The 16,539-nt window shown below is 44.9% G+C and overlaps 1 protein-coding gene across 4 annotated transcripts in view; it reads right to left on the bottom strand.

Moving 5' to 3' along the window:
- The window catches only part of rab3gap1 (RAB3 GTPase activating protein subunit 1), a 156,421-nt gene that overhangs the window by 22,773 nt on the left and 117,109 nt on the right, over nucleotides 1–16,539 (bottom strand). For 3 of the 4 annotated variants that reach the window (XM_061692207.1, XM_061692208.1, XM_061692211.1), the window contains one exon: nucleotides 13,439–13,542. In XM_061692207.1, the coding sequence (XP_061548191.1) occupies nucleotides 13,439–13,542 (104 nt within the window). Of the gene's footprint in view, nucleotides 1–13,434; nucleotides 13,543–16,539 lie in introns of all 4 variants that reach the window. The other variant, XM_061692210.1, reaches the window with a different exon arrangement.

The raw sequence follows: 16,539 nt of genomic DNA, 5'->3' as shown, positions 1-16,539 counted from the left end.
TTTTCATGAGAGCCATATAAAGAGTTAATCTATTACATTTGAGTACCTTAAGCATTTTTTAGCTTCATATTATTTGAGCTGTCATGTTTTGTCCATGAGTGGTAATGTCACAGTCGGTCATCGGCCTCATCAAAGACGGTGACGAGTCTGCATATCGACAAGAAGTGGAGCGGCTGGAGTTGTGGTGCAGCTGACACAACCTGCAGCCTAACACGCTCAAGACTGTAAAGGTGATGGTGGACTTCAGGAGGCATCCTTCGCCACAGCTGCCCCTCACGCTCTCCAACTGCTTTGTGTCAACCGTCGAGACCTTCACGTTCCTGGGAATTACAGTCTCTCAGGACCTGAATTGGGCGATCAACATCAACTCCGTCCTCAAAAAGGCCCAGCAGAGGATTTACTTCCTGCGGCTTCTGAGGAAGCACGGCCTGCCACAGGAGCTGTTGAGGCAGTTCGACACAGCGGTCATCGAATCAGTCCTGTGTTCTTCCATCACAGTCTGGTTTGGTGCTGCTACAAAAAAAGACAAACTCCGACTGCAATGGACAATCAAAACTGCTGAAAAGATTGTCTGTACATTGCTACCCACCCTTGAGGACTTGCACGCTGCCAGAACTAAGACATGAGCGTGCAAAATCCTCTTGGACCCTCCACATCATGGTCACCAGCTCTTCCAGCTCTTTCCCTCAGGTAGGCGCGACCGAAAAATGAAAAACTAAAACTAGCAGACATTCCAACAGTGTCTTCCCTCTTGCCATCAACTTCTTAAATAGCTAACTTACAATTCCATTGCAAAATGCCGGCAATTCTTTGTCTTGAGTTTGTTGTCACATTTCTGTCGGGCCAATTGTATAATACTAGTGTACTCACTGTGGTAGTCTCGCCACTCTGCACTATTTGCATATCTGTTGTTGTTGACCAATACTGGCCACTCATGCCAGAGTAGCATCAGCACCACTTTCATACTGACAACATTTGCACAATCGACATTGTCCCAGATTATCGCACTATTAGTCACTTTAAACTGCATACATTCCTTGAAGTCTCGGCGCCCTTTGCACAATGATCATTGCACCGGACTATTGCTATATTTGTCATTCAAACTGTTCTAATTGCTAGAGGACTATGCATCTTTTTGCACAATTGTCCAAAAAAAAAAATGTACCGGCATTACCAGACAACTGGCAACCTTGTATTGCTCAATGTTTTTCTCAATATCTTTATGTCTCAAACATATTCTCTCTCAATTGACTGTCTGTTGTCGTACAATAGTGGCCCCAACTACCGGAGACAAATTCCTTGTGTTTTTTGGACATAGTTGGAGAAATAAAGATGATTCTGATTCTGGGAGGAGGAGCGGAACTTGTGATGCACTTGGTAGAGGACAGTGTGTGTACAGCATGATAAAAATTCTATGGAAATTGACCAATGAAAATCAGACATTGCTTTTCAATTGTGGTAAACATAATTGTATTTAAAAAAAACTCATGGAAAAGGCCTTGACAAAAATTATTCTACCCCTGGAAAAGATTGAAAATAATTTGCCCAATGGGACATCTTCAAACATGGTGTGTCCTAAATTAGCATCACAAGTGTCTTCAAATTTGTAATCAGTCAGTTGGCCTTTTTAAAGGGTGTCGCATTATTGTTTAGGTGACATGGTGTGTACCACACTAAACATGGACCATAGTAAGTGAGGGAGGGAGTTGTCTCAGGGAGGGTGGGAGTTGTCTCAGGAGAGGAGAAAGAAAATTATTGACAAGCACGTTAAAGATAAAGGCTATAAGTGAGTCTCCAAGCAGCTTGATGTTCCCGTGACAATTGTTGCACAAATTATTCAGAAATCTAAGATCCAGTAGCCAACCTCCCTGGATTTGGCCGCAGGAGGAAAAATTATGACAAATGGAAAAGACTGATAAAGCGAAGAGTATCAAAAGAGCCCAGAACAACCTCCAAAGAAAGTAAAGGTGAACTCCAAGGTCAAGGTAGATCTGTGTCAGATTGCACCATCCATCCTTGCTTAATTGTAGTCTCCAATGCTCAAACTGCATTTGAACTACAGTCATAAACCTGTCTTATTTTATGAGTGGGCCATTTGAAATTTGATATGATCCGACAGACTTCACTATATTCATTTGTTGTAATGTGCGCGATTGAGGTGATCAATAAAATCACGGCGATACTAAAACCCAAATGATAGGTTTGTCCAAGTAGACATCATGGTAAATAGCTGGTCGCACATTTGTACAAAGGATCCAATGGCTCGCACCAAAATCCAAGCATAAAAAAACCCACCAAACAAGCGAATCGCTATTCGTTACAAACTTTGAGAGACAAGACGGGCTTCAAAATGTCTCTCGAAGCCAAAAAGACGCAATGTGGATGTTGAAAACCGGCAATTATAAATCAAATGGACTGAGAAGTATTTATTTTGCCTCCCAAACGCAACACGTATTAAACCCATACACTGGTGACATTGACATTTCCTGATTCTCACTCAGAATGCATTATTTTTAATGTTTTTGACGCCATGAATCATGACCTTATTTTAGGGAACCCATGGTTGAAATTACATAACCCCCACGTTGACTGGTCCTCTGGGCAGGTTATGTCATGGGGCAGCAATTGCCCTCCTGTTACCAGGACATTAAAGATGTTTTTTCCAAGTCCAAGGCCAATTCCCTTCCACCCCACAGACCTTATGACTGTGCTGTTGACTCGCTGCCTGGAACCACACCCCCACGAGGGAGGTTATTCTCTCTGTCAGGGCCGGAACACAAGGCTATGAAGGAGTATGTGGATGAATCACTGGCAGCCGGGATTATTCGCCTATCCTCAAAAGAAATCCTGCGGGAGCCGGATTTTTCTTTGTGGACAAGAAGGACAAGACTCTGAGAACCTGTATCGATTACCGGGGTCTCAACGACATAACGGTGAAAAACAGGTAGCCTCTTCCTCTCATCTCCACCACCTTTGAGTTCCTGGAGGGAGCCAAGGTTTTCACCAAACTCAATTTAAGAAATGCATATCATTTAGTCAGGATAAGGGAGGGGGATGAATGGCAAACAGCATTCAACACACCAACGGGACATTACGAGTATTTGGTGATGCCTTTTGGACTAACTAACGTTCCAGCTGTGTTCCAGAACTTTGTCAATGATGTCCTGTGTGACATGTTGAATGTGTATGTTTTTGTATATTTCGATGATATTTTGATATTCTCCCCGGATGAGGATACTCACATAATTCATGTCCACTCTGTGTTGCAGCAGTTACTGCGGAATGAACTATATGTCAAGGCTGAGAAATGTGAGTTCCACAAGGCGTCTGTTTCTTTTCTGGGTTTCGTCCTGGCTCCAGGTGAAATCAAAATGGACCCTTGCAAAGTTGGTGCCGTGACTAATTGGCCCACTCCCACATCACGCAAAGATGTACAAAGGTTCTTAGGGTTCGCTAATTTCTACAGAAAGTTCATTAGAAACTTCAGTTCTATAGCCTTGCCTTTGCATGATCTTACCTCGCCACAAAGACCTTTCGTATGGAACCCGCTTTGCAAGGCAGCTTTTCAGAAACTTAAATCGAGCTTTACCTCCGCTCCCATCCTCACTTTGCCAGATCTCAAACAGCAGTTTGTGGTAGACGTCGATGCGTCTGATGCCGGTATAGGAGCATTGCTCTCCCAGAAATGTCTCAAGGATGGTAAATTACATCCTTGTGCTTATCTCTCCAAAAAACTGACCCCAGCCAAGAGAAATTATGACATTGGTGACCGTGAACTGCTGGCAGTCAAGGTGGCTTTAGTGGAGTGGAGGCACTGGCTAGAGGGGGCACATACTCCGTTTTTAGTATGCACAGATCACAAGAACCTGGAATATCTTAAATCTGCTAAAAGATTAAATGCGAGGCAGGCGAGATGTTCTGTTTTTCACTAGATTCAATTTCACGTTATCCTACCGACCTGGTTCTAAAAATGGTAAGCCAGATGCTTTATCGCGCATTTTCTGCGCAGAGAATTTTTTGTCCGTCCCTAAAACCATTTTGCCCAAGTCATGTTTTGTTTCTGCTTTTGTTTGGGAAATTGAGACTGCGGTAAAGGAGGCTCTGAAGACCACTCTTAGCCCTGAAAATTGCCCTGAAAACAGGCTTTATGTGGTTTCCGACCTTAAGGGTAAGAGTCATCCACTGGGCCCACACTAACCGGACTGTATGTCACCCAGGCATTGCCAAGACTCAATCTGTGGTCGAACAGCACTTTTGGTGGCCCAATGTTAGAAGGGATCTCAGCAATTATGTCAATGCTTGCCAGGTATGTGCTGCCAACAAGTCCTCTCGTAAACGTCCTTCTGGGGAGTTGCGACCCCCGCCAATACCGCAACGTCCTTGGTCAGACATCTCCGTAGACTTTGTAACGGGATTACCGGCCTCGAAAGGAAATACCACCATTCTCACAGCCGTGGACAGGTTCTCTAAAATGGCACACTTCATTGCACTCCCGAAACTCCCCTCAGCTAAAGACACTGCTGAGTTAATGATACACCAAGTTTTCAATTTCCATGGTTTCCCCAAGAATGTGGTATCCGATATGGGTGCCCAATTCATTTCGCAATTTTGGAAGGAGTTTTGCAATCTCATAGGTGCTACAATCAGTCTGTCATCTGGGTTTCACCCTGAAACCAACAACCAAACCGAGAGACTAAACCAGGACCTGGAGACTGGCTCTGATGTCTCGCTTCACAGGAGCCACGATCCTGGTCTCAGAAACTGGTTTGGGTCAAATTCTTTCACAATTCCCTCCCCTCTGCATCCACTGGTCTATCGCCTTTTCACGTTGTGCATGGTTACCAACCATCTCTATTTCCTGCCATAGCCCCAGAGTCCACAGTTCCAGCGGCATTGACCTTGGTCAGACGCTGCAGGAGGACCTGGGAGCGAGCCCGCCAGATTCTGCTGCACCAAAGACCATCCTACAAAACCGCTGCTGACCGTCGGAGGACTACAAAGTGGGTCAGCAGGTTTGGCTCTCCACCAAGCATATCAGAATCAGAATCAGAATCATCTTTATTTGCCAAGTATGTCCAAAACACACAAGGAATTCCTTGTGTGTTTTGGACATACTTTTGTCTCTGGTAGTTGGAGCCGCTCTAGTACAACAGACAGTCAATTTACAGAACACTTTGGGGACATAAAGACATTGACAAAAAACAATTGTGCAAAAAGATGTAGAGTCCTCTAGCACTTAGAGCAGTTCGAAAGACTAATATTGCAATAGTCCGGTGCAATGACCATTGTGCAAAGGGCGCTGAGACTTCAAGGAGTGTATCCGGTTTAAAGTGACGAGTAGTGCGATCATCTGGGACAATGTTGGTTGTGCAAATGTTACAGATACTCCTCAATCAGTGTGCAAATGGAGCAGATGCTACTCTGGCATGAGTGGCCAGTATATGCAAATAGTGCAGCATGGCGAGACAACTACAGTGAGTGCACGAGTAATACGTAATTGGCCCCACAGAAATGTGGCAACGGACTCAAGTCAAAGAATTTCCAGCTTGTTGTAATGGAATTATAGGTTAGGTGTTTAAGAAGTTGATCGCAAGAGGGAAGAAGCTGTTGGAATGTCTACTAGTTCTAGTTTGCGTTGATCGGTAGCGCCTGCCTGAGGGAAGGAGCTGGAAGAGCTGGTGACCGGGGTGGGTAGGGGGGTACCGACAATCCTTTCAGCAGTTTTGATTGTCCGTTGCAGTCGGAGTTTGTCCTTTTTTGTAGCAGCACCAAACCAGACTGTGATGGAAGAACACAGGACTGATTCGATGACCGCTGTGTAGAACTGTCTCAGCAGCTCCGGTGGCAGGCCGTGCTTTCTCAGAAGTCGCAGGAAGTACATCCTCTGCTGGGCCTTTTTGAGGACGGAGTTGATGTTGGTCGCCCACTTCAGGTCCTGAGAGATTGTAATTCCCAGGAACTTGAAGGTCTCGACGGTTGACACAAGGCAGCTGGACAACGTGAGGGGCAGCTGTGGCGAAGGATGCCTCCTGAAGTCCACGATCATCTCTACCGTCTTGAGCGTGTTCAGCTCCAGGTTGTGTCGGCCGCACCACAGCTCCAGCCGCTCCGCTTCCTGTTGATATGCAGACTCGTCACCGTCCTTGATGAGGCCGATGACAGTGGTGTCATCTGCAAACTTCAGGTGCTTGACAGTCGGGTTCGCTGAGGTGCAGTCGTTCGTGTAGAGAGAGAAGAGCAGCGGAGAGAGGACACAACCTTGGGGCGCCCCAGTGCTGATGCAGCGTGTGGATGAGGTGGCCTCCCCCAGCCTGACCTGCTGTGTCAACTACGGGTGGAGTCCCGGAAGCTCGCTCCCAGGTTCGTTGGGCCCTTACCCATCACAAAGATCATCAACCCTGTCACTGTGAAGCTTAGGCTCCTAAACTCGATGCGGGTCCACCCTGCTTTTCACGTCAGCCTGCTCAAGCCAGCCCGGGTGTCCCCTCTGGTCCCGCCTTCCAGGCCCCCTCCTCCCCCCCGGTTCGTGGATGGGGGCCCTGTCTTCACTGCGAGGCGGCTGTTGTCGTCTCATCTGAGGGGGAGGGCGTTTCAATATCTGGTGGACTGGGAGGGCTACGGGCCTCAGGAACGTTCATGGGTGCCATCTGCATTTATCGTGGATGACTCGCTCATTCGGGACTTCCATGTTGTGCATCCATGGGCTCTGGGGCCGTCTGGGGCCGCCGTTAATGTGGGGTGGGGGGGGGGAGTACTTTCATGGGTGTGTGTTCCGGTTTTTGTCTTCCCCCTGTTTCATACACACCTGCTCCTGAGAGCATCTTCACCACCTGTGCCTCGTTCATCCTATTATCCTAACCTTGCATCTAACCTCGTGTCTCATTCTTTCTCGTCGCCAATTCATTGTACCTTGTCGTCGCGTTCCAGCATTCCTTGTTTCCATGTCACAGACTCACAGTAAAACTAGACCCTGTTCCGATTATCGACCTCGCCTTTTTGCCTCACGTTTTTGAATACTGTTGCCTTTTTTGGATTGCCTGCTTGTGTACCGACCTCTGCCCGTATATTAAACCTCTCTTTTTGAAAAGGTCCATTTGTTTCGGAGTCGTGCATTTTTGGGTTCTATCCTTTGTTCCGTTCATGACAGCCTCCCCCGAGACGTGGGTGAAGTTTTGCCGGAGGTGGGAGTTGAAACTCCTTCTGACAGGGGATTCTGCCAGATGTTCCCAGCAGACCCTCACGATACGTTTGGGCCTCCCAGGTCGGACTAGCATCTTCCCCCAACATTGGAGCCAACTCACCACCAGGTGGCGATCAGTTGACAGCTGTGCCCCTCTCTTCACCCGAGTGTCCAAGACGTACGGCCGCAAGTCTGATGACACGACCACAAAGTCGATCATCGAACTGCGACCGACGGTCAATCCAATGTCACTGCAACAGTCTACCAGAATCTTTTGGAGAACTTCATGATTCCTTCTGCTAAAGATCTGTTTGGAGATGCAGATTTCATCTTCCAGCAGGACCTTACCCCTGCCCATCCTGCCAAAAGCACCAAAACCTGGTTAGACAGCAAGCATCAAGGCAATCTGGGCTTCCATAACTCCCAGGCAATGCCACAGACTAATTACCTCAATGCCACGGAGTATCGAGGCAGTGATTTAAGCAAAGGGATTGCCAACAATGTATTGAAGATTAACGTATTGTTTTGAAAGTACCAAAACTAACCCGCCAGGAACAGGTCCTCCCATGAGAAACTGGGTGAGTTTTACTATGCAAGACTACCTGATGTGTTTTTGTTTATTGGCATAGGAATGTTATTATGGTCTGCTAACTCCAAAGAAATGAGATTTTGTTAGATTTTGAAAAAAAAAACATTTCTAAGTAAGAGCATTTTAATAACAATAATCAAGCAAGTTATCATTGTTAATTGTTCCCACATGTAAAATATTGCTTTACATTGTTTTGTGTTTGAATGTTTACTTTGAATAGATCCAGTGTGACGACTGCGAAAGGTGGTACCATGAGCAGTGCCTTGGGATGGACTTGGAGCAAAAGAGAAATAGTGTTGTATGATATGTGAATAATGCAATAAATAATTTAATCATAATTAATGAAACAATAAATACATGTAAAAAAATGTTGAAAATTTATATTTTCCCCGCAACCCTAAACAGGATTAATGTTACTGAAAATGGATGGATGGATGTACAGTATATTTTTGCATTTGTAAATAATGTATTTATCTCAGTAGAGAAACCAACTGTCTTACAGATAGATGTCTGCTATCGCTTTATTGCTATTTAGATAAGGAACACCATGAAAACTAGAAAAACTAAAAATATTAAAGCAATCACATGAATCAATTTGTAAATCACTTGTTCTACACAAAGCTCGATAAAAAAAGGAAATTATTCATCTAACATGTGCTTTAAAAAGCGGCAGTAGATAAATGACAGAAGTAATCCACAAGATCATACGCTTTCATCTCTCTCCAGGTGTCTCAGACTGTCTTGCGGCATCAGGCAGATTTTACGCAAACAGGAAGTTTTTAAAATATTTTCCATGAAAACATTCAAACAGATTTAAGAGAAAAATGTGACCACAAAGGTAAATATGTATGTATATAAATACATAAACAAACAGTCAAATCATACAAGAGAGTACACAGTCTTCTGTTGTCATGGGAACCCACAGACTCTCAGCTACAATAAATGTTCAGACCAACAATTTTTCTGTTGCAGGAACAGAAAACTATTTTACAATTGACTGTTTTTGTGAAATATTGTAATATATATGAATAACAACAGTGTAGTATGTATGAGTGGTTAAAGTGTTAATTTTGAAAGCAAAAAAAAAAAAATCATATTTAATGATAAAACAATGGGGTTTTTAAACCCTTCAGATATACTACACCAAATGGCGATGGCAGTAATGTAGTAGCATCCTGGGATTGTCTTCTACATGTATGAAGGGGAAAGGTTTTGCGATACGAACAGGATTATTTCTAATAATTTCTTAAAATTGGTAATGACAGTGAAATATGTATATTTCAAGGGACTTTTATTTTGAAATACCACATCAGATTTGGATGGGACCTCTTTTGTTGTAGACCTGGTGTGGTCTAGTGTCCCCCAGAACTGGACTGGTGTTGCGATATCGCAGATTTTTTTAAACTAATGTTTTAAATCAGTGGTAATGACAGTGAAATATGCCGAGTTCAGGGGACCTTTATTTTGAAATGCCACATCGGATTTGGATGGGAGCACTTTTGTTGGAGACCTGGGGTAAGATGAGAATCTCGCGCTTGCATAGTTTGGAACTTCATAATTAATGTCAACAATGTCACAATTAAAATGGAGCAATGTGGAAGAAAGCCGAATGAGGCTCAAACTAGAAGCTGCACAGCAGAAACTTGAAGTTAACGTAATGGCACAGCTAGCAGAGTCCAATACTCGTTTGAACCTGGCACAAGCCCCCCGAGTTGATGTTGAAACTCAGCTTGTGAATGCGAAAGCACACAGTGTGCCCCTCACCCCCAATGCCAACACATTTCAAGCGACGCTCTCCGTCGACAGTGTTGCACTAGCACACCGTGAGAACAAGGAGTTCAAACAAGCTCTTGCTTCGTGCGTACAGACTAACTGCACACAGGAAACACTGTTGCAAACCGCCGCATCTGAAATTTCGCAACTCAAAAGCGAGCTATCGGAGTTGACTGATCACCCCTTAGAAGTTAAATTACGCGGAACCAAAGCGGCTAACAAGCGTGCACAGTGGTTTCTGTGTAACGCAACTGAGGACATCAAACAACTCAAGCAGACCGTTGAGATGCTCAAAGACTACTTTGAGCATCTCAACGAGTACTCAACGCTCCAAAAGCGTTGAGTACTCGTGTGAATTCATGTCACAACTGACAATACTAAAATCCGACATGAGCCACCTTCAACAGCTAAAGCTAGATCAGGAAACCGAATTAGTACTTGTCCGGCAAGAACTACAGGCGGTCCGTCAATTAATTGCCAATCGAGAACAGTACAAGAAGTCCTCGAGTTACGACGGACTCGACCTACGACGTTTTGACTTTACGACACCCGTGCCTCGTCCGCCATTTTGTCCCAGCACCATAGTGTTTCTGCTTAGCTAGTGCATAGTGCTTGTCTGTTTGTGCGGGAGTGTATTTGCCTTTTTTCACACTCTCAGCAGTAATGGTAAGTACAGCATCTTATTTTTTTTATTTTAATGTATTTTAGTTTCTTTATACGAAGTGTTAACCTTTCCTGCTACGGTCACCTGACCGTGGTCGGGAGACGCAGGGGTTAACTCCCTTCTCTCGTTGCACAGCTGAGCTGGCTGGCGGCAACAGTAATGGCACGAAGCACCGATTTGCTGCTTTAATGGCTTTATTAGCTCCTCTGCGTATTCAACGTCAACGGGTCCTCCGCTAATCGCTACTCTTCCCCGGTCGCCGTCACTACACTTGCCACTGTACACACTCGCACCGGCGTGCACTCCTTCCTCCGTCGCAGTACCGCTGGACGACGCCTGCACAGTCTCGTCTCACTCACAAGTCGACGCACACGCCCACACAGACTGAGCTGTCACAATCACGTGGGACCATACCCGTAACAGTAGTATTTTGCAGTAAATTTCGACTTTAACGGTGAAATCCGACTTGCGCGAAAATTCGTGTCACGTCGCTAGCGTAGGAACGGAACTTGTTCGTAAATCGAGGACTTCCTGTTCTCCAAAGGGCCACCACTTTCGGACGAAAATGGTGAGCCCCCAACTTTCAGCCGCCCGGCAAAGCTCTACAAGCCCTCTCCGACATTTGGTCATGAGGCCCCCAGGGAAATGTCAAGGGTTCCTGCCACTGCACCTGGCCCTGCTCCTTATTTGGCATCACCAACTCGAGAGCCGGCCGAGCCAGTTGCAGCTGACCTCTTGGACTCCCCCGCGCCTCTCCCTTGTCCTGGCGCCTCTCCAGGTGTGACCTTAAAAGACTTAGACAAAATTGCGCGCAATATTCCGAGAGTCGAAACTAACCCTGACTGCTCCCATGACACGGCAGCATATCTTAAAGACATCGACTTTTATCTTAAATGGTTCCCATTCGCCACCACTGAGGATAAACTTTACCTTAATAACACAGAAAGGTTTTACTTGACAACCACACTTGAACGCACACAACATGACGCACTCGTCGACCCTGCGGCCGACTTCACGATTATGTCAGAGGACGTGTTCGACCAACTTTGTGACAAGTTCCAACATGAGAAACCCCACTGAACTCTGTGGTATTGTTGCATTGGACAATTGGGCCATATTCAGTGGTCCACCCTGTCTTTGTGTCAGTACCTCTGCTCATTGGGCAAGACCTGTAGTGTAGCGTAGTCCGTTCCGAGTGTTTCCATTGCGCATTTCCGCGCGGCATGAACGTAAGTTGGGGCATCTGATTTGGATGCCTCCCGGACGCCTCCCTGGTGAGGTGTTCCGGGCACGTCCCACCGGGAGCAGACCCCGGGGCGACCCAGGACACGCTGGAGAGACTACATCCTTCGGCTGGCCTGGGAACGCCCCCGGAAGGGCTGGATGAAGTGGCTGGGGAGAGGAAAGTCTGGGCGTCCCTGCTAAAGCTACTGCCCCCGCGACCCGACCTCGGATAAGCGGTAGAAATGGATGGATGGATGAACGATGATGACACTGTTTTGGGGATTACATTTTATGTCATGACTTCCATGTACAGCTCGAAGCAGTTGCTGTAAACCAGTACTGGTCATCAGCATACATTAAATGATTAATACAGATTCCCCACCATATATCCAGTCTTACACCTCTAATTTTTTAGACAGGCCATCCATATACAGGTTAAAAAGGATAGGCGACCATATTCCACCTTTCACCCAATGGTAACAGGGAATGAGGTTGACATGGTTTGGCTCCATCTACCGTAACTTGCATGTTCTGGTGTGAGTACCAATAATGCAGAATTCTTATTAAATATCTACATGTGTTTTGTGGAATTGGAGAAGGCGTTGACCGCGTCCCTCGGTCAACTGAACCCCCTGTATGACCAGTGTCAGTTTGGTCCGTACTGCTGGTAGTAAGTCGGACTCATTTCCGGTGAGGGTTGGACTCCGCCAAGGCTGCCCTTTGTCACCAATTCTTTTTATTACTTTTATGCACAGAATTTGTAGGTGCGGCCGAGGCATAGAGAGGGTCCGGTTTGGTGGCCTCAGTATTGCATCTCTGCTTTTTGCAGATGATGTGGTTCTGTTGGCTTCATCAAGCCGTGATTTCCAACTCTCACTGGAGCGGTTTGCAGCAGAGTGTGAAGCAGCTGGGATGAAAATCAGCACCTCCAAATCTGAGACCATGGTCCTCAGTCGGAAAAGGGTGGTGTGCCCTCTCCAGGTCAGGGATGAGATCCTGCCCCAAGTGGAGGAGTTCAAGTATCTTGGGGTCTTGTTCACGAGTGAGGGAATAATGGAAAGGAAGATCAACAGGTGGCTCGTTAGTGTCTGCCTGCAGTGATGCAAACTTTGTATCGGTCCATAGTGGAGCTAAGCCGAAAGGCGAAGCTCTCAATTTACCGGTCGATTTACGTTCCTACCCTCACCTATGGTCATGAGCTGTGGGTCGTGACCATAGGTGAGGGTAGGAACGACCCAGGGGACGACCCAGGACATACTGGAGAGACTATGTCTCCCAGCTGGCCTGTTTCATGAATTTAAAAAACTAATTAATTCTGTTGAACCACAATTCAAAAACAATGTCTGATTTTCATTAAAATTTAATTTCTTAATTTTGTGAGATTCAAATTATTTCTGTGACCACTGTGGGTTTTTCTTTTATTAACAGAGGAGTGCCACCAATTTTGTCCAATAGTGTAAGAGGAGTGGTTTGGAATAATTCTTAAGAAATATCAAATGAAAAAGATAACCTACTGCCTGAGAATACAAAAATTTATTTCAATCAACTTTGGGTAATATTTTATTACCTTGACACATATGAACTTTGGTAACTACACCTGAAGCTAAACCAATTTTAATTTTTTTTGGTTGAGTATTCGGTAAGCCGCCTTTGTTCTATTCTTTTGTAAAAAAAAAAAAAGCAAAAAAGAGGGGGAAATGGGGAATTTTTAGAACAAAACTGCAACTGATTGCATTTTTGTACAGACTTCTTTAATAATAATAATAATAAAGAAATAAGTAACTAATAATTAATTCCACAAAAATCTGCAACCCACTAGATGTCACGGTTCACTTATAACAACTTGGTGAAGCCAGGTCTTTGATATTATAGACATTGAGGAGAAGCTCTTTCTTTGGTTTTGTGTGAGTAACCATAATATATTATCAGAGACAATGTGTCATGCTTCATGTTAATATTAAACAATTTGTTTCATGATCTATGTGCCAGTTACGTGTTACCTACCGACCTCTAAATTACTTGCGTCAGGGTTGAACTGTTGCAGTAGCTTGCTTGCTTGAACCGTAGCTTTCTGGATGTTTTTTTTGACAGCTGGTATGTTGTCAAATGCCTCTGTAAGGAAAGGGTGAAGAACAAAAAAAAGAGTGAAGAATTTGAGAGGCAAAAATCACAAGCAAGTCTCAGGCAAAATAAACAATGTAGTGCAACAACACCAAAAAAATTAACTGTGAATGGAAATCATTAACACAATGTGTCGGACTAAAATAAAACAAAGAACAATTACTACAGCTGGAATCATCTTCCATAAGAAAAAAAACAGGGTGGTGAATCTTTGCTTCACCATGGCTATTCTGTACAGCAAAATTATGTTTTCGTCAATGGTGGCCACGTTTTTCAACAGATTATGGTAAAATTTCTATACATGTGTATGTCACTTTCTCAAGACTGTACAGATTTTATGAATGACATCTTGATATATCAGTTCATGCAAATTAGCTCAATTCACCATGGTTTAGGACTCTGGTGCATAGGGCCACTTTGTAAAATAAACTAAGCTGTAACTGTTTGCAAAAGTGTAAAGCCCATAAGTCAGTGATTCCAAACCAGTGTGCCATGGCAAATTAGTGTGCGATGAGAGATCATCAGGTGTGCTGCAAGAAATTATTAAATTTCAATTAACTGGGCCGAAAACTATACTCGTATTATTTACAACACCTCTCCCTGAGTTGTGACCTTAACATGGTGGAGGGGTTTGTGTATCCCAATGATCCTAGGAGCTAAATTGGCCTGAGGTCTTATGACCCTGCCAGGGACACCCAGGACAAACATTTCTCAGTTGAAGGGAAAGACAAAGCACAGCTCATTGATCTCCGATGATGAAAAACAATATATGGACTTCAGTTTTCCTCAGCCAGTGCGGGTCACAGGCACCACTCTGAAGCCAGGCCTGAGTGGCTGGTCGCTAGGCCTGCTCCCATGGAGCCCAGCCGGGCACAAACTGAAGAGGTAAGATGGGTTACCTTCCCATGGGCTCATCACCTGTGGGAGGGGCCAAGGTGGTCGGGTGCAAAGCGAGCTGTGTGGCGGCCGAATGTGGGGACTCCTGGCTGTGGTTCAGTAAGTATAGCGGGTCATCCAGTGACCGAAGGGGAGCTGGTTCGAATCCTGGGTCCGACTGTTCGCATGTTGAAGTGTCCTTGGGCAAGACACTGGACCCTAATTTGCTCTCAGTGGGCATATCAGCAATCGCCCATTGGCGTATGAATGCATGGGTGAATGTGAGGCTTTGTAAAGCGCTTTGGGCACTGTGATAGTGTAGATAAAGCACTGTCTACAGTGGGTATGGAAAGTATTCAGACCCCCTGAAATTTTCCACTCTGTTATATTGCAGCCATTTGGTAAAATCATTTAAGTTCATGTTTTTTCCTTATTAATGTACATACAGCACTCCATATTGACAGCAAAAAAACAGAATTGTCGAATTTTTTTTGCAGATTTATTAGAAAAGAAAAAACGAAATCTCACACAGCCATAAGTATTCAGACCTTTTGATCAGTATTTAGGAGAAACACCCTTTTGAGCTAATACAGCCATGAGTCTCTTTGGGAATGATGCAACAACCTGGATTTGGGGATCCTCTGCCATTCCTCCTTGCAGATCCTCTCCAGTATTGTCAGGTTGGTTGGTGAACTTCTCCAGAGATGCTCAATTGGGTTTAGGTCAAGGCTCTGGCTCGGCCGTTCAAGAAGCGTCACAGAGTTGTTCTGAAAGCTACTTATTTTAGCTGTGTGCTTAGGTTCATTGTTTTGTTGGAAGGTGAACCTTTGGCCCGGTCTGAAGTCCTGAGCACTCTGGAGAAGGTATGGGTACAGGATATCCCTGTACTTGGCCCCATTCATCTTTCCTTCAATTGCAACCAGTCGTCCTGTCCCTGCAGCTGAAAAACACCTCTACAGCATGATGCTGCCACCACCATACTTCACTGTTGGGACTGTATTGGACAGGTGATGAGCAGTGCCTGGTTTTCTCCACACATACCGCTTAGAATTAAGGCCAAAAAGTTATATCTTGGTCTCATCAAACCGGAGAATCTTATTTCTCATCATCTCTTCAGGTGTTGTTTTTTTTTTTTTAAGCAAACTCCATGCTGGCTTTCATGTGTCTTGCATTGAGGAGAGGCATCTGTCGGACCACTCTGCCATAAAGCCCTGAATGGTGGAGGGCTGCAGTGATGGTTGACTTTCTGGAACTTTCTCCCATCTCCTGACTGCATCTCTGGAGCTCAGCCACAGTGATATTTGGGTTCTTCTTTACCTCTCTTACCAAGGCTCATCTCCCCCCAGATTGCTCAGTTTGGCCGGACAGCCAGCTCTAGGAAGGGATCTGGTAGTCCCAAACGTCTTCCATTTAAGGATTATGGAGGCCACTGTGCTCTTACGAACCTTAAATTCAGCAGACATTTTTTTGTAATCTTGGCCAGATCTGTGCCATGGCACAATTCTGTCTCTGAGCTCTTCAGGCACTTCCTTTGACCTCATGATTCTCATTTGCTCTGACATGCACTGTGAGCTTTAATGTCTTATATAGACAGCTGTGTGGCTTTCCTAATCCAGTCCAATCAGTATAATCAAACACAGCTGGACTCCAGTGAAGGTTTATAACCATCTAAAGGATGATCAGTAGAAATGGACAGCACCTGAGTTAAGTATGAGTGTCACAGCAAAGGGTCTGAATACTTATGGCTGTGTGATATTTCAGTGTTTCCTTTTTAATAAATCTGCAAAAATTTCAACAATTCAGTTGTTTTCTGTCAATATGGGGTGCTATGTGTACATTAATGAGGGAAAAAAATGAAACATTATTTTAGCAAATGGCTGCAATATAACGAGTGAAAATTTTAAGGGGGTCTGAATACTTTCTGTACCCACTGTAAGGGCAGTCGATTTACCATTTACAGAGGCTGGCTCTAATGACATGGAATGTCACCTCTCTCGCAGCAAAGGAGCTCGAACTGGTATGTGAGGTTGAGAAGTTCCAACTAGATATCATCGGACTAGCCTCAACACACTGATTGGGCTCTGGTTGAGCGGGGTTGGACTCTCTAGCACT

This window comes from Phycodurus eques, chromosome 12, assembly GCF_024500275.1.
Source record: "Phycodurus eques isolate BA_2022a chromosome 12, UOR_Pequ_1.1, whole genome shotgun sequence".
Classification (NCBI taxonomy): Eukaryota; Metazoa; Chordata; class Actinopteri; order Syngnathiformes; family Syngnathidae; genus Phycodurus; species Phycodurus eques.
The sequence above is the reverse complement of the archived record's forward strand: the minus strand, read 5'-3'. Positions and strand labels throughout refer to the sequence as shown.